The sequence below is a fragment of the Oreochromis aureus genome, linkage group 6 (genome assembly GCF_013358895.1).
Source record: "Oreochromis aureus strain Israel breed Guangdong linkage group 6, ZZ_aureus, whole genome shotgun sequence".
NCBI classification, from domain to species: Eukaryota; Metazoa; Chordata; class Actinopteri; order Cichliformes; family Cichlidae; genus Oreochromis; species Oreochromis aureus.
Genome location: NC_052947.1, coordinates 18,094,276 through 18,114,304, shown reverse-complemented (window position 1 = coordinate 18,114,304; position 20,029 = coordinate 18,094,276). Strand labels below are relative to the sequence as shown.

The following is a 20,029-nucleotide window of genomic DNA, read 5'->3' as shown; positions in this document are numbered from 1 at the left end:
TTTCTCTTCTTCGTTGGTTGAGAGAAGCACTAGATGGTTGAGCGCTGTACCTTTACTCACTGCTGCCTCCTTCGGGAAAATAATGTAATTGCTCCAGCATGTTCCTGTTGCTGACAGAAAATTGACACTTTTATGTTGGCTCTTAAGTATCTTTGTTTTGTTTTGCTTTGTTTTGTTTTATGACAGCGTTTTATTAAAACGTGTCTGCATAAAAAATAATATCTGACTCTTCAGTTATTTCCACTGCCTTCTTATTTATGGCTTTACAAGCTGGAAGCAATGTAGCTACATGGAAATATTACCCATAAATCACCCTTTTTTGGGAAACAAGTGTAAGAGCAGAGAGTGACACATACGCTCCATAAGTCTGGACAATGACACAGTTTTGTTTAGCTTTGGTGTCTACCAAACCACCCATCCACCCAAACAATATTTCAGTTCTTCTTTTAGCTGCATCCCACCATCTGCCTAGCATCTTCTTCTGTGTCATCAACAATGACCACACTGTAGTCAAAGTCAAAATAAGCTTCACTGTCAAAGACCATATGTACAGTCATACACAGGAATTTGAAACTGCAATGTTCCCATGCCCCTCAGTGTACACCAAAACAATATAAAGATAAAAAGATAAAAATAAAATAGAGTCTTATGTACAACACAACGCAATACTATACAATCTTATATAAACAGCAGAGTCCAACACAATCATAGTGATTGTGGGCAAGTTTCGGGGGGCTGAGGGGCGCAGTCAGTGAAAAGGCAATGGTGGTGTTTTGGGGGTGGAGGATTCAGAGGGAAGAGGTGAATGCAGGTCTGGAGTTCGTGTGCGTGAGAGCAGGGAGTGAATTCAGCATGCTGACAGCCTGATGGACGAAGCTGTGTCTCAGTCTGATGGTTCTAGCCCGGAGGCTCTTCAGTCTCTCCTGATGGCAGCAAACTGAAGAAGCTGTTGGACGGATGAGTGGAGTCACCTGTAATGCAGTGAAAATGACAGACCCAACTTTCCAGCTGCCCTGCTTGTAGCACACACAACCACACACCTCAAGTCCCTGCACATCTTTTGCAGGAGAGACATGATCAGCTGATGGAGCTCAGGTGTGTGTCAGCCTCCCCTGACACGGCACCCTGAACACCCTGCTCCACCCCTCCCCTGCAGCTGAGCCCCAAACCACACCCTGGCACAATTACATTTTTGCTTTAAATACAGTTAATAATATGCATAAAGCACACAAATGTTTTTAAATTATTATTTTATAATTATTATTTTGGGGTAAAGTCACATTTAAGTGTCTTTCTCATATTTGATTGGTGATGTTATACATGCAACTTTTATGATGTGGTGACCGCGGAAAATAAATATGATAATTCTTCCAGTAGCGTTTGAATCCACCACATGGCCCGGGCATTTCTGTGTGGAGTTTGCATGTTCTCCCTACGACTGCCTGATGGATGACCTAGATTTTCAGTGTTTCACATTTTTCGGCTGAAATCGTTCCACCATGAACTCAAGTGCACTCACACAGCTCTGCATAAAACACCACAAATCACTTTCATGTAGTGTGTTTTTCTTCCTCTCTTAGATCTGTATTATACAATATTGGAAAAGTCTGTCAAAATGGCACTGAAAGATCAGAAGCGTCTTGAGATTATTGTGTGAATCTACAATGTATAATACACACTTTTATAAATACTTAAGCAAGAAGGTAAAGGGATAATAAAGTACAGAGAAGCAGGAAAAGATCAATTAGGGGGGAGGTAATAGAAGCCTGATGAAAGGGAGGAACAAATAAATCATGACATTACAAGATGTCAGTGGTCAGACTAAAGTGGGGTCCCTCCACATCATCTAAAGAGCCAGCGGACCCTTTTTCCTACACGTGCTTCTACTGTCCTTGCTCACTGATTAAGTCATGAATCTTTCTGTTGAATCGTTTGTTGACTCTTGCCATCCCACGAGGGCCTCCTTCAGAGTGTTTATGAATTTTATGAGGCTCTGTGGCCCGTTTCATTGCCCAAAGACAATTATAAAACAAGACATCCTCCCTTCCACTGATGTATCCTAATAACACATAAATTAAAGGACTCTGTCTCTCGAGAAAGCCAGACGAGCTAGCAGCTAACCCGCTCCAGTGCTCAAAAGGCTAACCATTTGCAAAAAGAAGAAAGAAAATAAATTATACTCTGTTTGTGCAACTACTTACATTTTTTTCCAATTTGTAAATACTTTTTAAAGACAAACAGAAAAAAGGGCATTTGTTTTTTAAGTAAATATTTTATTTAATTATCCAATACAACTTTGAATATACAATACCTCATTAATCTTCTGTCTGATTTTAAGTAAGCCAGTATGATTTGAATAAAAGTTTGCCAGCGGAGAATTTAGACAGAAATACCAAAAAGAAAGGAACAAACAACAGTGTGTTTTTGTGTCACAAAGACTCCTCTCTTCAGCTCAAAAACCATCAATGAAAAAGTTTCTCATACTGAAGCAATGTGCGGCTCTACAGGTTTTACCTGCAGCACCTCTGCAAAGCCTTGTCCGAACCAGCAGGTGATGTCAGCCGTGTCAAGGGTGAAGAAAAAGAGTTTGTCCTTGCAGCGAGTCCTCCTGTAGACGGATCGGGGGTCTGCTGACAGGACCCCTCTGATGGCAGCGACTGCCTCCTCTGTACTGCGCAGAAACTTAAACCTGGGTCTGTGGCTTTCAGACAGTCCTGTGTGTTACACAAGTTTGTTTTTCAGTCTCTCTGCTCACATATGAATGAAGGCTTTCACATTAATTACTGATACAACAGTGCCCCCTTCTGGAGACAAACATACAGTGTATCTGGAAAGTATCCACAGCGCTTCACTTGTTCCACATTATGTCATCTTACAGGCTTATTCCAAAATGGATTCAATTCATTCTCAAAATTCTACACACAAACCACATAAGTCTGTAACAAAATATGAAAACAGTGAAGCGCTGTGAATACTTTCCAGAAGCGTGGCATCTCCCATGATCTCAGTCATCTTACCTGACAGATGTGCAGGGATGAATTCTGCCAGCTCCCTCTCAGCGTGAAGGCTGAATCGCACATCCAGACTTGCGACAGGAGGCTCTCTGATCCAGCCTGCGATGGTAGTGTAGGCTTCCTCTCCGTAGCAGGGATGGTCGACTTCCAACAAAGGTGGTTTAGTTTTAGGAGAGTCTGAACCTCGGTTCTTACTCTCAGAACTTAAGAAAACGTCTTGGTTCACAAAAGCCTTGACCTCCTCCAGCACATTACTGAGGTCTTTGGACAGAGAAAACTGAGCACTGATATGAGATGAACCTGTTGCGTTAGTATTCGTTTTTTCTTCTGGGAGGAGATTCTCCACATAATCATTAGCTGCTCCTCGATCTTCTGTGTTTAACTGCACATCTATGTCTGATCCTTCAGGGAGGTTAGTGAGGTTTCTCTTGTCCTCATTCATTTGGTCAGTGTTTGAATTACAGGGCTCTGAGTCCTCCTCATAGCTCCTCCGGGTGTCGGGGGAGTCATACTCTGGGATATAGGGTTTGATGTCCAGGACTGGGGTGCCCGCAATCATATCAATGTCTGACAGGTGTAGAGTATCACCTAGAAAAGAAAGAAATGCATTCATACTTATATACAGCTAAAACATCTACTTTACAAAACTAGGACAGGGTTTTAACCAGAGTTTGCTTAAAATAGTGAGATTTAACAGCTGTAACTATTATTACAAGTGAAAAATTACCCTGTGCTTCAAACAAGGTTCAAGCAACAAATCAGTGCAGCTAAGGAAATGTCAGCTCCCTCAGAGAAATAACTCAGCTCAGATCAGTATACACACGCGTTTAGTGACGCTGACCTTGTATTTTGTCGAGCTTTGCCAGCGTTAGGCCCAATGCATTCGGGCGATGAGGACTGCGTGTCGAGTACACACCGACTCTCTGCCCGTTCAGCCTGGGCGGCCTCACTTTAGCTTTGTACCTCAGGTGCCCGTTTTTATGGAAGAGAAAAATGATCCTGCAGAGGCCAGATGACAAAGAAAGGTAGATGATGGGAAATAGTGTTTACGTGAACATGCTTAGTTAAAATGAGTAAAAAAATATCTTGCAAGTTGGGTAATAATATTTGGTAACGTGTTGTACATAAACACACACATAAAACCTACCAGACATGGGAGTATTGCTCCAGGCCCACCAGAGCGTGCTCCGGGTTGTTGAAGACACTCGGCTGGATTTGAAGTTCTGCCCTTGAAGGGCCACAAATAGTGGGCTGCCGGGGAGTCCCATTCTTCACAGAAAAACAGGAACTAATGTAACCGATTGGGACTGTTTGGATGTTCCCTGCAATGATAAGAATATTAGCTCCAGGTTTTGCAACAGACATTGTTTTTAACTTGGCCTGCAATTTATTCTTCGCACTCACTTTTATTCCACAAGTGTGTTTTTTTATTTATTAAAAAATATATATACTGTAAGAATTTATTTTAGTGCTGAAATGATTAAATTAGTTACAGACTTGATGACAGACAATTCAAGTCTTTGGCTTTAGAGCAAAACAAATACCCTGAAGATATCAACATGGCTTCCTTCTTTCTATTTTGGTCACATTTTAGAGGATACATGACCAACCCCGTTAGTAATACAACACTGAAACGATGCTGACTTTTCATCTGAGTCATCATCATGGTTAAAACTTAAATTTTAAGGCTAAATTAATGTTGGAGCAAAATTAAATTTCTAATGAAACCTGACAGTGTGATGATAATTAGTCACAGTGAAAATCAGTGCCCCCGTCTCCAAACTATACATTGCAGCAGCTCTTACTACTTTGTAGTAAACCATCCCGTTCACTCTTGCTGGTATCACTGTGCCTTTGTTCATGATTTCAGCTTTATTACAATATTAACCAATGGTGCAAAGCCGATCAAGAATCACTATTCAATGCAAGGTCAGTGAAATTTAAGTTTACAGCACAAGGCTGAATCACATAGTTTCAACTACTGGTTGCTGTGTGGGAAATGATTACACAAATACATAAGCCAATAAAAAGAAAAAGCGTCATGAGTTTGTGCACGCTGAACGTCTCTGAGCCAAAAGTGTTATTTTGGTAGGTATAATTGATGTATTGTTATAAACTAAAATTCAAAGCAAAATTAGCCTTCCTGAGTGGTCTTTGTTTTAGGGTTAATTTTTTTCTTCCTCTTTTGGTCACATTTTATAGCACAGCATGTCACCAAAGGTGTAATTCTTCTGTGGTTAAATGAAACTTTTAGGTATTTTATTTGACATTACAATGTAATTATATTTACCTACAAATACTTAAAGGTAGGCACACACAAAAAGTAGGTAACAAGTCAGTTGTTTTGGGGTTTTTTTAATAGAAAACAAAGAAATATTTATACTGTAAGTAAATTTAAGAAATGGGTAAGTACAGGCCGTACAATGGAGTGGCTTAACCTTACCCAGCAAGAGTATTTTACAGCAAAGGAGACACATATTATATTGCAAGTTTGTACAGCACAAAGTAAAAAAGGACAATTAAATAAGAAAAAATCCATCATGCACATCAACATAATGAATATTAAATAACAACATAAATAATAAAGATGTAAAAATTACAATGTAAGGTGGAAAAATATTGGCTTGCTACAATATAAAAGGTAATGACACACTAAAAGTAGTTATGTCATAATTATAACTAATTACAGTATAACTTACATCTTCTTTCCTGTAAAATACCTGGAAGTTAAGTAAGTTTCAGTCACTCCATAATACAGCCTGCACCACAAAAAGTACAGCATACCTATGATGTAAGATGGGGATTGTTTTAATATATTTCAGCTAAATTACCATTACTTATAAATATTTACTTATAATATAATTCACTGTTTTCCTGTAAAAACATGTAAATCCCTTATTCTAGTGTACTACCTTTAAGTATTTGTAAGTAAATATATTTAGATTGTAATTTCAAGTAAAATACACTGAAATTCCATTTAATTGCAGGGAAATTGCGCCCTTAGTCACAGGCTGTATTATAAAGTGTTACTTTTGAGGGGTTTGTTTAGTTTTTGTAATTACAAATGTTTGTGACGCTGGTGGTTACTACCTCGCTCTAGTGCTGCCGGTGACGGTGACGGTGGTGAAGGTGCTGGAGCTTTAACTTCTTCGGTGAGTCCAATCTTCGACACAGCAGCCTGAACAGCCAGCAGCTGTTTGCGATGAGCTCTAATTGCACTGTCTAGCGTCTGCCTGTTACAGAAGATGTTGAGAATGAGCGTTTAACAATAATGGGAACCCTGAAAAATAATAAAAATAAAAAAGGCCGATGCAAAACAGAACATGGCGTTTAATTTGTTTAATTCTTAAAATAGCAAGAAGTCTCTCGTGAGAAAAACACGTGGCGGTGCAAAACCTACAAACATACCTCAGGTTCTTGATTTCTTTTCGCATCACAGAAACCTGCTGGTTCAGTTTATTCATGTGGTCGGAGCAGCACTCACACAGCGGACTCATCTTACTAACATAAAGACAAACGACAACTCTGAAACCGTAAGCTTTTAGCGGCTGTTGTTGCTGCTGAGACCGGACAGACTTTATCAACGCGGAAGTGCATGCTAGACTTTATTGTTGGCCAACCAAGAGTGCTTCACGCGTTAAACTGAAACATGTCGGCTCATCTGAATCCCTTCTGTAAGTGTGTCATTGCTGTGGGCTCGTTGGTTTCAGGCTTATTTTGCTGCCGTTTCGCTTAAATTACCCGTCCGTCATTTAAAAATAATATGTAGTTACATGTGCTGCACAAAACACGCCATGATGAAGGAATGTTTTCTACCAACAGGGGGCAGCCAAGACACGTTTAATACAGTCTGCCTTTTAAATAAATAAATAAATACATACATACATATTGGCAATCCATAGCACAAACGAAATCAATGTAATGTCGTATATACTTAGTCGTGTTGTCTTTATCGGTACATGTGCATATCCTGCATTTCTCTAGCTCTGAATGGACTAGTTGTTCAACAGGTTTGGTTGTACACAATTAAAAAGAAACATAATGAATTGTCATTTTAGGTATTTGAAGTTAAACTCCCCTCAACACCTACAGGGGATCATTGCAGCTTAAGCACTAATGAATCTTTCGAAATCACTAATTAAAGCCTTGTATATTAATATTACACTAACATATGTACAGTCACTGATCACTTTCTTAGATATACTTGTTCAACTTGGCAGCAACTCAGTCCATTAGGCATGCAGATGTGAATAAGATGACCTGCTGAAGTTCAAACTAAGATAAGAATTAGGAAGAAAGTTGATCTAAGAGTGACTTTTTTGTGCCAGACGATTTGGTGTTTTAAAGAGAATGGTCCAAATGAGTGGTAGTTTAGACGAAACGAGCTTTATTGGTCACATACACAATCATACAGAGTAAAACATGCAGTGAAATGTGTCGTGTCCGAGCTGTGGACAGGCTGCAGGCATAGCCGCGCCATTCCAGGGCTTGGTGTTTGGCATGGGGGGGGGGGGCCTAGTCAGCACCCTTACTAGACACTGGGAGGAAATCAAACTTGCGACCTCCACTCCAAAGGTGTGTGGTCTTACCACTACACTATTCGGTTCTCTGGATAAGAATGCCTTATTGATGGCAGAATCTTCAGAGGAGCATATAGGAAAGCAACAAGGCAACAAATAACCACTGGTTACAAACAAGATATGCAGAAAAGCATTTCTTGAACCTTGAACTAGATAGGCTACAGCATCGGAAGACCACATCTAAGTTAAGAACAAATGGCTGAGGCTACAATTTGCAAAAATTAAAGCGATAGTTAATCAATAGTGAAAATGTCTTGATGCATGCTCAATCATCCAGGTAGAGAAATCCCAAAAAGTTCATTCTGTTCATCTGGACATAGTGTTTTCAGTGGGAGAAGTTTTCAGAGACTGAAGAAGTCACTGTTTTGAGTGACAAAACATTTCTCCAACTGAAAACGCAACATCCAGATGAACAGAATCAACTTGTCAATTTTTTATTTTTTTTATTTTTTTTGCATCCTTAAATCAGCTGATTTACAAAAGTAAATCATGCCAGGTTACAAAGCTCAGATCACCTCAACCTGGTTTGTTGAACACTGTTGTTGAATATTAAAACTTTTCACTACATACACTCATTCAGCACTATGGAAAATCAGGGAAAATGTTGCCTGGTGTGATGAGTCTCAATTACTTTTACAACATTTAGATGTTAGGGCCAGAATTTGGATCCATCCTACCTTGTATCAGTGATTCAGGATGTTTGTGGTTTGATGGTGTGGAGGATATTTTTCATACACTTTGGTCCCCTTGGTACCAACTGAGCATCATCTAAACAGCCTACCCAAGTACTGCTCCTGACCATGTCCACCTTTATGACCACACTGTACCCATCTTCTGTTGGCTACCTCCAGCAGGATATCATAATCTCCCAAAGCTCAGATCATCTTAACCTGGTATATTCAACAACACAGTGAGTTCCGTTTACTAAATTTGGCCTCCATAGTCATTCAATCCAGTAGAGCATCTTTTACCTTTTTTTCTGTCATTTCACTAATTAATCAGTTATTGCAGCTTTTACCAGTACTTTTTCCACCTCTTTATGTAGTACAAATGAGTACATTATAAGCACTACCAGTAGCCACTAGCAGATAGGGCTAAATGTTTCACTACACGTGACTTAACAGATAAGCCACAGATTAAATCTACAGATATGCTGTTCAGACTGTACAACAAACATCATTTAATTTCACTCACCAGAGTGGAGAGATGTCATATGTGAACAAAATGGTTACATAATTATTTCATTTAATGAAAAAAGAGTTAATTCTAATTCATATCACTCATGTATTTGCATGTGGATGTATTTTACAGCCGATGACTCCTATAATAACGACTGCTGTTAAATGATGCAGAAGTGACTTTTATTAGACGAATAGTAACTTTTACAAAATTCTGTAAAAATAAATCCACAATTCTGAATACATAATTACCAGCGATTTATACCCTTAACTTTTAAATAAAGGCCAGCAAAACTGGTTGCATACTAAATTGAAAGGATATAAAAAAAAAAGATCATAAGCTTTGCAGTGAAGCACAACCAAAATAAATAAGCATACAGCTTTGGTTTGAATTCATACATCTTTCAAATAAGCAATGACTTGCCTCATCTTGTGTGTGCACACTACACAAAAAAAGAAGAAGAAAAATACTCAGATACAAACTGTGACGAGGCTTTGCATGTATAAAGCAATATCTTAACAGTGCATTTCAGAAAAAAAAAATGTTGCAATTAATTTCCTGGAAAATATTCCTGAGCCATAGGCTGAGCAGAGACAGTTGGAACTGAGTACACGTTATTTTGTTCAGGCACGTTGATCGAAAGTGTTTCACTCAAATCTAAAAAAAAAAAAAAAAAAAAAAAAAGACAGACAATTTAATAATCATTAAACCTTTCGAACCAGACAGTGTTTCAAAGTATTGTTTTTGTGTATTTTTACAACATACAAACCTTCATTAGCGCGTTTGTTGCCATGCGATGGAGAGACGTCCTCCTCCTCATCTGGGCCTAAGTCCTCAATCAGGACCTGGCCTGGGGCCTCCTTGCTTTGTGACTCTGTATAGAGGGTCTCCACTTGGGGAGGAGCTGAGGGAGGAGCAGGAGTTACAGCTGGAACAGAGTCTAGGGACTGAGCTGGGACTAAGACAGCATCTGGAGCAGGAGCTGAATCTTGGACGGGAACTGGAGCAGCAAAAGCCAGAGTTGGAGCAGGAGCTGAATTCTGCACAGACTCGAACACTGCTGCAGGAGCAGGAGCAGCAAAGACTGAAGCTGGTTGTGATTCCAGCCCAAACAGCGGAGGCAGAGAGCTGGTTATTTGGTCCTGAATGACCACAGCGGGTTCGGGTACCACCACTACTGCAGGAGTTTCCTTAAGTCCTTCGACTTCTTCCTGAACAGCAGACAGCTGCGGTGTGGGTTCAGTCTTCCTGGGCCTCCCTCTCTTCTTTGCACCGCTCTTGTCCTCAGCTCTTGATCTTTTCCGTTGGCTCTCCACCCTGAGAGAGCACCGCAGTTGCAATTAACTTCAACAACAGTGGACATTGATACAGCTCTTTGTGACAGTTTTGCAAAGCTAATAGTACAAAGTCCTTGACCCAGATCTGTGCCGTCAATAGAAAGAGCAGAGCAACCTTTGCTTTCCTCTTGCTCCATATTCAATATAAACCAGAGGAGTGATAAGCAGCCAGAGTGCTGATAGTGTTTTCAGCATGTACTGCATGTACTGTACTGTACAGTGTTTCAACGCAGGCTACTAAACTTTTCTGGATAGGACCACCACTTTCTTCTACTGCACTTAAGTGCTGAAATTTGTAGATTTCTCCATGAGCATAGAGGTAAACATAGGCAGCAGCGCTAACATTGTCTGTGCTTTTGCTACAAATTTACCCAAAAACCCACTGGTTAGTTTCCTTCTCTTCTGCTTCGGCCTTTCTCTTCCTGAGAAGGTCCCTGTCTCGCAATCGGCGACGGATCCCACCTTTGAAACAGAGAGCCGTGCACAGAAATCATCTTTATATGGTGCATTAGAAATTCAAAGACAAACTGCATGACTGGGTAATGTGCTTGACTCATGACAATATAAAGATATTTCTTCTCCTAGCTACACACTGGCAAACTTTGAAAACAGACGGATTTGTGATATTACTTAAATGTTGATCAAAGGTCTGTTTCTGAGTTAACCACCAGCACCGCAGTGTGTGCAAAGACATAACTAGCTCCTTCAGCATTTTTGGTGTGAAAATGCTTGAGCAGCCAATTTCCAAAGAAGAGATTAATCTTTAAAAAAAAACCTACCTTCCTCTTCATTTGGATTTTTATATTCCAACTCTTGTTTCTCTTGTTGCGACGTGTCCTCCATTCTGAGTCCTGCTATGAATGAATTCAACTCATTGAAGGCGGGCAAGCGCAAAAAAAGACGACAGAATAACTTCTGACAGTTTTCTATTCCCACCCCTAGACGAATTATCTGGTTAACCATTACCACAGTGCAGGGAGAGTTCTTGCAGCTTTGGTCTTATCATATTTGTAAAGCTGGAGGAGTTGGCACAAAACTGACAGACAGGGGGGAAAAAGACAACAGCAAGTTTTCTGTGTGTGTGTGTGTGTGTGTGTGTGTATGATAGGGTAACAAATATATATGTTGTACTAGAGCTCTTCAGCAGCTGATCTAAAGGCACTGCTATAGCTTAACAAGAGCAAGACTTTGACTGATTTTTGGACAGTTTCTTAAATAGGGGTCCAATATATGTGAAGTTATTAAGTTTTAAATATGATATCAAGAAAAAACACAAAAGCTCAAAATATTTCTGTAGAATATTCATAATATTAATCCACAAATCATAAGAAATATGCCTTTTTGGTAGGTAAACCACACTACAGACCAAACAAAATTCCTGTCTTCGTCCAGAGTTGGGGCATATACCCGTCTTATCGCTCAGATGGCAAGTTGCTCGGTTGGGGTGTGTTCACAATCTTCTAACAACACATTGAGCCCTGATGTGTGTGTGTTTGAGACACTCAGAGAGAGAGAGGGAGAAAAGAGCTATCCAGTAGAGTAAATAACACTCAACTGCCAATTGCTCCCAGCACTGTGGGGGGAAATGTTGAAAGGCCTCTTTCTAAATGTACTGATTTCTGCATGAAGGTGCTCGTAATGCACTCTCTTTTCAACATCATATGAAGAGAATCTATACACAGGCATTCTGCACCGGTGGAAGCTGTGAGTGCTAAGAAGCTGAATGAAAACATGTATGTTTAAGTATAGGTTTTCACACACTCAAATTAAAATCACAAAACACAATCAACCAAACCTCAAGTGTTGAGTTCCAGCAGTTCAAAAGATCCCAAACTGCACATAGTTAACTCCTCAGCTAATAAAACTCCAACTGACACATTAATAAACCCCCTCCAGCATTACTGTTACAGCCAAAAGCAGATAGGGCTGTCATTCACACACAGCCCCACCGTTGCACAATGAAATGTGAGGAATGTCAGTGTAGATATTACAGTGCCATCTTCTGGCATTGCTTCTCAACTACCAAACACTGATTTAAAAACAGTGTCTGTGTGTATATATGCACTGTATGGACTGTGCCTTTAACATGCATGTGGCCAGAGTTAGGGTATTTGCATTGGTTGCCCTCAGCACACTATGCAAACACATCTTGCTAGCATTTATACATTTGTTATATTTACTAGACTTAAAACGGGCTATAATTTGTTATTCATTTATAGTATTAAAGCTTATTCACTAATTAATTTAGAACATAAGAAAAAAAAACTACAAGCACAGCAGATTTTCTACTTCAACGCTGGAGAGTGTCAGGAAGTAAAGAGGAGGGGTTGTATGGGGTGCCCTACCCGTCCATATGTGTATATACAATGCTCTCTTTAAGGCAAACCACATATAGCCCTCCTTTTTAGCGGTTGGGGGTAGGAATCAGCCATTTAGGAACCAAGAAACAACACAATTTTGTTCATTTTTCTTTTTTATTACAATGTAAAAAGTATCACACATTCACAAGACCCAACACACACATATTTACATATATTTTTTTTAAATAGGCATACATTATGATGGTTACCTCATAATTACACTGCTTATATGTTGACTATAAAGCAGTAATGCATTCGAGATTTCCTGTGAAACTTTTAAATGAAGCATAACAAAGTTCACCATGTGACCTACTTTATCGCCGTTTAATTGCTTGGTTGCTTATTTGTTTTGCATACGCTACACGCGTCTGTTCGTGCACATCCTTCGCTGAATAAAACCGACTTCTCAAAGAAAAACCCCGCCGTCTTCACTGAACAACACAGTACAGTAATTTCCTTGCATAGAATAAATTGCACCATAGCACCGTTTCGGGGCAGCGTCATGTTTTGTGACTGCAATGCCTTTTTTTCAGAAGCGATGGGCGTTTCTGGACGCAGATGGCGCTGTTGAGCATATATTTTGTTTCAGTCCCGTTTCCCTCCATGGTTTCCCCTCTCTCCGACTAACTTAGCGTTTGGCTCAGTTCATTATACAGTCCTATATTCTCCCTCCATTAGGGCATCTCTGCCTTTGGACTGAAGATCCCAGCAAAACCCCGAGGAGAAAAGTTTAACTTTCATAGGGCAAAATGGACATGAAAAAGAGGATCCACTTGGAGCTTAGAAACAGGACACCGTCTGATGTGAGTCGTGCTTTTTTTTAAAACCAACCCTTAGTTTTCAGGCTAGCCCCTGCTAGCCTAGCTTGCTACTTTTTTTGCTTTGCGAGTGACCCTGTGTGGCTAACGTAATGGTGACCACATGGGCTTTTGATTGTGTTTCTCATTTATAACGGGGCGGAAAACAGTCGCATAACAAGCCAGAGCCTTTATGCTGGCTGGGATTGGGCGTATAGGGGCAACGAGACGAGAAAAGCTATATTCAGTCGTTACTTTGAAACGGCGATTCCCCCCCCAGCTTGCTGGCATTATTGCAGTGCTTTAACCGTTTCGCAGCCTCCCTGGTCAATGGTGCACACACGATTCAGCTACACTCCACCGTTGTAGCACAATTAGTAAACTTCTTTTTGCGCCGATATGAGGAGAAAGCAGTTTCCTGCGCCGCGTTCGGCATTCACAGAGCGGTATATTTTATACAGACCTTGGAAGCCATGTTTGCTGCTAGCATAACTGCTAAAAAAAAAAAGAAAAAAAGGGGGAGCTTTTTTGTGTAATAATTGCAAAATCACTTTAAACTCTGGTGCTGAACAACAAACGAGTTTTGTAAACGTTAAACGGGCCGTCGCAGATCACGAGTCGTATGTTCACATTTCTGTGGAGTATACGTTTACATCAAACGGCCACAAAGATTCAGGCAGCGACAACAAAAAACACTTGGTTCACGAGTCATCCGTACCTTAAACCGCTAATGGTGAAAATACACCGCAACTCCAAAACCTTAGAGCCGGGAGACACTCAACAAACAGCCAACCGCTGCTGTTGGTGCTGATTTGTTTAAAGACACGTTGCAATCTTTAAGTTTTTAAAGGGAGTGTACATCCATTAATTCCCTCATTAATTCTTCTCTAGTTGTGCACCAAGCTATAGTATCACTTATCATCCATGCATCGTCTTAAAGACGACGAAGAAGAATCGCATGCTTATTGAATGAAGCCTGGTGGTCCGGGGTTTCAGAACCATTCAGACTACCAGCCAGCTAACTTGGTATTAGGTTCCCGCCATATTACCCCCTTCTCGCTACCGGTCAAAGACAACAAAATCTATCCAGTTGTAAAGTAAAAACACCAAACACGACTACAGTGTGCTCCAGTAATCGTTACTATTGCTAAACTTGGCGCTTGCTACTACACAGATGCATGTGTTGGCCAGCGGCTTCATTGATCGAGCCAGCCTGCTCGAATGACACGGAGATCCGGCGCACCGCGCTTCATGCGTGGGCAGCCAAAAGCTCCCCGCTCGGCGTTCCCCCTCGTATCATGCACAAAATAAAATCAATTTAACACCGAAAAAACACTTTCGGTTATATGTAAATAACGCTTATTGCTCATTCTTAACAGCACTTTCCGCCATTGAAGCGTTCAGAGGACTGCATACTGTAGCTCAGGAATCGCCATGTTGTCATTCTGTCGTCTTTGAAGCTCTGGGAGAAAGGAACTGTCTCCATCTTTGTTTTTTACTAAATTTCCGTTCTCAATATATTTCCTTCGCCACTTCGACCTGAAAGCGATGCTGTACCCTCTAACAAACTGCCAATATCGGTCATTCGCTCGACGACAAGGAATATTCCACTTCCCCCACGAAAGCTGGTTTAACGAAAGAAAAAAAGAATCTCTTTACTAAGGGTGTATTCGCAATCCTTTCCGTTGCTGTTGGGTTGGCTAATGGCGGGCAGACAGACCTCTCTAGCTGCTCCTCTACGGCACGGCAGCGTTTAAAAGGGGCAATGGCTAGCCTGTAGCGAGCTAGCTCACAAAATCATTGCATTTGTCATTAGTGACTGCATCAGCAGGCCATGGGAAGCCGCTGCTTTGCTCTTCCTCGTTTCAAAGAAATCAATAGACGAACTGTGGCGGTCGGTTAAACGAAGCACACAGTGATAGCAAAGTGTTTTTAGATAGAGACTGAGTATCCATTTTGGTGTTTTTAATCGAGAAACGGCGGTCTTTCACGCTTGACAAGAACTTTTTTTGGTAACGTTTAACAATGACTTGCGCAACCAGTGTGAGCTTTAACGGAGTCAAAGTAACTCCGCCTTCAGAGTTGTTTTTTCTAATATTTTAAGCAACTATAAAACGCCTTTAATCATTTTACACAAAGTGAAGGGCCATTTTACAAACACCACCACCCACTGATTATTAATACGTTAGGGCTGCTATGTTCCCCGAACGCCTTTCTTAATGATTTTGTTTGGAAAAAAAATTATAATATCTGCGAAATATATTTTGGAATATTTAACATTTGGTTTGTTTTAAAATACACTTAAGTTATAAAAATTTTGCAAGTAGTTGTAGTACTTGAAAATGCATTAAAAAGTACAAGTAATTTTTAAATAATACTATTTGTTTGTTTTTTCAATTCCAGGTACGAGAACTTGTCCTGGACAATTGTCGATCAGTTGAAGGAAAAATCGAAGGTCTCACAGCTGAATTTGTCAACCTGGAGTTCCTCAGTTTGATAAACGTCGGCTTAATCTCAGTCTCTAATCTGCCCAAACTAGGAAAACTGAAAAAGGTAAGCAGGAGTGATTATTCACTCTCATATATTCATGACAAAAAAGAAAGGAGGGGGGAAAAATAAAATGTGCAAAGAACCATCTGGACTAATCTCTCTTTTTACTGTCATTCATTCAGCTGGAGTTGAGCGACAACAGGATCAGCGGCGGGCTTGATGTTTTAGCAGAAAAACTACCCAACCTCACACATCTAAACCTGAGTGGCAACAAATTGAAAGACATCAGCACATTGGAACCATTGGTATGTGTTCACATGTGTTTGGGGGTCATTTACATGCTACACACTTCACAAGAGTAAACCAGCTAATGCAGTGTTCATCATAATCAAACCAAAACATTAGGATTTATATTGGGAAGTGAGGTTTCAACAAGGAATATTCATTGCCACAGAGCAGCTTTGTTTTGATTACTCCACTCATAGCCAGAGGTATTTTAAGGGATAGCCCATTCAGTAATTAATAGTCTCTCAAACTTGAGACAGACGGATCTCTGTCGTCTCACATTATATCTCATTGTCACGCGGAAACTGGAGCCTAGTACCATTACTACCACTTTTCAGCGGCAGAATCTCATCACAGCATTTCTCTTCTCTTCTTGCCAACAGAAAAAGCTGGACAACCTGAAGAGTTTGGACCTGTTCAACTGTGAAGTGACAAACCTGAACGACTACAGAGAGAGCGTGTTCAAGCTGCTGCCCCAGCTCACCTACCTGGATGGTTATGACATGGAGGACAGGGAAGCCTCAGACTCTGATGGAGAGGTGGATGGAGACGGTGTAGACGATGATGAAGATGAAGGTATGAAGTTGTGCTTTCCTGTCTCGGATGGCTCTGCTTTTTCTGCTGTAGTAAAAATAAAAACAGGGCCGCAGCATAGATTTTGCGTATTTTTCGGTCGTCAAATCCAACGAACAGACCATAAATGAGGTTTTATCTCTGTGTTGGAGCGCCTCATTGTGGTTCAAGAACAATTAAAGACTCCTCAATCATTCATGCCGTTGCTCTGGTGACACGTTTGCTCATTATGAAAAATGCGTACGCCGCAGTAGTTTATTTAGAAACGGCTCCACGGCTGAGTAACGCCAATCGCTCTCTCGTTTCTGGAAAGTGAAAATGTGAAAGCGATCGCCGTGATTAGCCTCCGTGCCCTCTCACTTTGCGGTCGACTGATTGTTCTTTTTCACTTTTGTGTCGCAGAAGGAGAGGAGGAAGAAGACGAGGACGGAGAGGAGGAGGACTTCGATGAGGAAGAGGACGATGAGGAGGATGAAGAGGAGGTAGAAGGAGAGGAGGATGACGAGGAAGGCAGTGGAGAAGATGAGGTGAAAAATGAAAGGAGCTTGGTGGAGCTGTTGTTAAAGCGGGTCGATGCACCGTCTCATTTTTTTTAACTTGTAAAATGTTGTTCACATAGGAGGAAGACTTTGGTCAGGATGGAGAAGTAGATGAAGAGGATGAAGATGAGGATGAAGATGACGATGGTATGTAACTTCTTAAAGTAACTTTACTCACAATTTTGGCTCAAACATCACTACAAGGGTCAGTCGAAGTCTCTCGATATCTCTGCATAACTGCACAACTCAAGGCCGAGACTTAATTCAGGGGTGAGACAACTTGTTGTTTTTTTGTTCTATAAGATGGAAATTAAATAGACTTATGTCTTAGAAAGTACCACTGAATTAAACACAACAAACAGGTGACCAACTTTACCAACTCATAAAGTTTCTCTTTGAAGTGGAAGTATTAACCGTATTAACCCTGCTCTCCACCCAATTTGATGATACATGTTGGACGTTATTCAGCATCATTTACTGACTCGCTTCGGGCCATTTTTATTGCCAAAACAAAAAAAAAGATATATTTCAAACACTCCCTCTCCAAGATATTTGTGCAACAAAGGTATAAAACAAGGGAAAATTATTAACTTATAGATCGTACCCAACTGTTAGAAAGCATTAAAAACATCAGAAATCTTCCGAAAATGTCAACCAATTTTGAAACAAAGAATTGAAAAACACTTGAAACATATTTACATGTATGACTTGACTTGAGTTGTCAAGTGATACAACACCAGCTGTTACACCATGTAGGGCAGTCCCCAAAGTTCTTCATGACTCCGTCAGCAATGTGGGAACCCTTCACCTGGTATTCAGAATATATATCTATCTTGTCTTCTTGATTTTGCATCTGTTTAGAGATTACTGCTTTAGTGAGCACCTGTTACTGACATTTATCTTTATAACTAAAATAACAGTAGTGCTCAGTCAATCCCAAATAACATGTGATGTGAGAATGTTAGTCACTTAACTAAAAAAATCTTGCACAAGGGCGGGATTGAAGATGAATTTCTTCTGCTTTATTTTGAGCTTCTAATCACGCACCATTGTAACATGTAGGGACAGCAACGTGATAGTGACCATTATTAAGCACCGTCCACAGAGTGTGATAAATGCAGAGATTGAAGCTGTTTAAAACGGGTGGAGGATTACTGTATTCATGCTTGCAGATGCAAGAATTTGTGTGGTTTTGGCACCTTGTCACAGCAGTTTTCTTCTTTACCTTCAGAAGCAGAAACCGGCAAAGGCGAGAAGAGAAAGCGAGACCCAGAGGATGAGGACGACGAGGACGATGACGAAGACGACGACTAAGAGCTAAAGTTGAAAACGAGAGCCTACCGAGTTACCCCTCCTCTCCCCCACAAACCCGAACGTCCACCCTCCTACAACTCACACCGCCTTTGTAATCCACGTCAACCCCCCTCCCCAGCGCTGAGCTCTTTTTATGGGGCTAGACTGTACCGAATGGGTGGGCCGAGTGGAGCTCCCCCCCCCCCTTTTTTTTTTTTTTTTTTTTTTTTTTTTTTCTCCCCCTGCCCCCCATGGAACTGAGAGCCACCCAACACCCTCCACCTCACCCCACTCACGGCCCCCGAGGTTCTCAGGCAGCCCACCACTCAGCATTCCACAATTTCACTGTCGATCCCTCTTTATGTATTCCCGTGTGAGGACTTTGGGACTGGTATCTAGTTTTGGGTCTGTGCTTTTAATATTTTGTTGGATGAATAATTTTTGTTGTTGGGTTTATTATTTCTCTTTTTTGTCTTTTAATTTTTTTTTCTCCGTTCCTTATTTTTCCCAATAAAATTATTGCTATAGCAGCTGTGCAACCAGCGAGCCATGATTTTTAGTGTGGCTGCCTGTTGCACAAATCAAGGTTGTAGCTACATTTTTACTTTCTGTATGACAAAAAAACAACTTTGTAAATAAAATGTTAACATTTTGTGCTTTTCTTTCTTCACGCTCTTCTGTCCCCAAATTATTTCAAGAGGATGGAAGGATAACTCTTCTCACTACTGGGTAGTACTGGGTTTGACCCCATTTTGCCATCAGAACTGCATTAATTACATACAGTTTAATTAATTACATACAGTTGCTGTACCAAAATAACCCTGGCACCATTGTTTCACAGCCAACCTGAATCACTGAAACAATACAGGATAGATTTATGCTTTCATCGTTGTTTATGACAAATCCTGACCCTACTTCTACTATCCAATTTTGGTGAGGCTGTTGGAACTGTACCCTCTGTTTCCTGTTTTTAGCTGACAGGAATGGTCTTCTGCTGTTGTAGCCCAAAGAGATGCTCTTCTGCATACCTTAGTTTTAACAAGTGGTTACTAAAGTTATGGTTGCCTTTGTTACCCAGAGACCTCAGTTTACTGTTAGCCGACAGGAGTGGGGCCCAATGTGGTTTTCTGCAGATATAGCCCATCTGCTTTAAGGTTCAAGAGACGCTCTTCCACATATCTTGATTGTAATGAGTTTGTATTTGCCTTCCTTTCAGCTCATAACGTTTCCTGACCGCTGTGTAATTCCTAGAGATGTTTGTGTGGGGAAAACCCAGTAGATCAACATTATCTGAAATACTCAGACTAGCCTGTCTGATATCAACAACCTTGATGCATTCAGCGTGGCTTAAATCACCTCTCTCTGTTGTTCTGATGCTCCATTTGATTTTCAGCAGATCTTGATCACGTCTAAATGCACTGGGTTGTTGCCATGTGATTGGCTCATTAGATATTTATGTTGCTGAGCAGTTGAACAGTTGTACCTAACAATGTGGCCAGTGAGTTTAAAACATCATAATGACCAGTAGTGATGTAAAATTCCTTTTGCCCAGACACAACAGGAAATGCCAAATGCAGCAGAT

At 40.6% G+C, this 20,029-nt stretch overlaps 3 protein-coding genes across 4 annotated transcripts; 1 reads left to right on the top strand and 2 right to left on the bottom strand.

The window, feature by feature from the left end:
- Positions 1 to 2,270: 2,270 nt before the first annotated feature.
- trmo (tRNA methyltransferase O) lies at positions 2,271 to 6,662 on the bottom strand. The gene is made up of 6 exons (XM_031752144.2): positions 6,423 to 6,662; positions 6,105 to 6,247; positions 4,162 to 4,336; positions 3,856 to 4,013; positions 3,018 to 3,602; positions 2,271 to 2,714 (listed from the first exon to the last, which is right to left on the bottom strand). Exons 1-6 carry the CDS (start codon positions 6,509 to 6,511, stop codon positions 2,479 to 2,481), a joined length of 1,386 nt encoding a protein of 461 aa, XP_031608004.1. The 5' UTR covers positions 6,512 to 6,662; the 3' UTR covers positions 2,271 to 2,478.
- Positions 6,663 to 8,938: 2,276 nt separating this feature from the next.
- hemgn (hemogen) lies at positions 8,939 to 11,486 on the bottom strand. Of its 2 annotated transcripts, none has more exons than XM_031752279.2 (4): positions 10,890 to 11,486; positions 10,494 to 10,572; positions 9,543 to 10,090; positions 8,939 to 9,430 (listed from the first exon to the last, which is right to left on the bottom strand). In XM_031752279.2, the coding sequence occupies exons 1-4, from the start codon at positions 11,071 to 11,073 to the stop codon at positions 9,324 to 9,326; spliced, it is 918 nt and encodes a 305-aa protein (XP_031608139.2). In that variant the 5' UTR covers positions 11,074 to 11,486; the 3' UTR covers positions 8,939 to 9,323. The 2 variants fall into 2 exon arrangements, with proteins under 2 accessions (XP_031608139.2, XP_031608138.2); XM_031752278.2 differs by having other exon boundaries at positions 10,482 to 10,572; positions 10,890 to 11,483.
- Positions 11,487 to 12,664: 1,178 nt separating this feature from the next.
- On the top strand, positions 12,665 to 18,986 carry anp32b (acidic (leucine-rich) nuclear phosphoprotein 32 family, member B). The gene is made up of 7 exons (XM_031752175.2): positions 12,665 to 13,273; positions 15,671 to 15,820; positions 15,940 to 16,062; positions 16,426 to 16,618; positions 17,018 to 17,142; positions 17,235 to 17,301; positions 18,386 to 18,986. The coding sequence occupies exons 1-7, from the start codon at positions 13,220 to 13,222 to the stop codon at positions 18,466 to 18,468; spliced, it is 795 nt and encodes a 264-aa protein (XP_031608035.1). The 5' UTR covers positions 12,665 to 13,219; the 3' UTR covers positions 18,469 to 18,986.
- Positions 18,987 to 20,029: the final 1,043 nt, after the last annotated feature.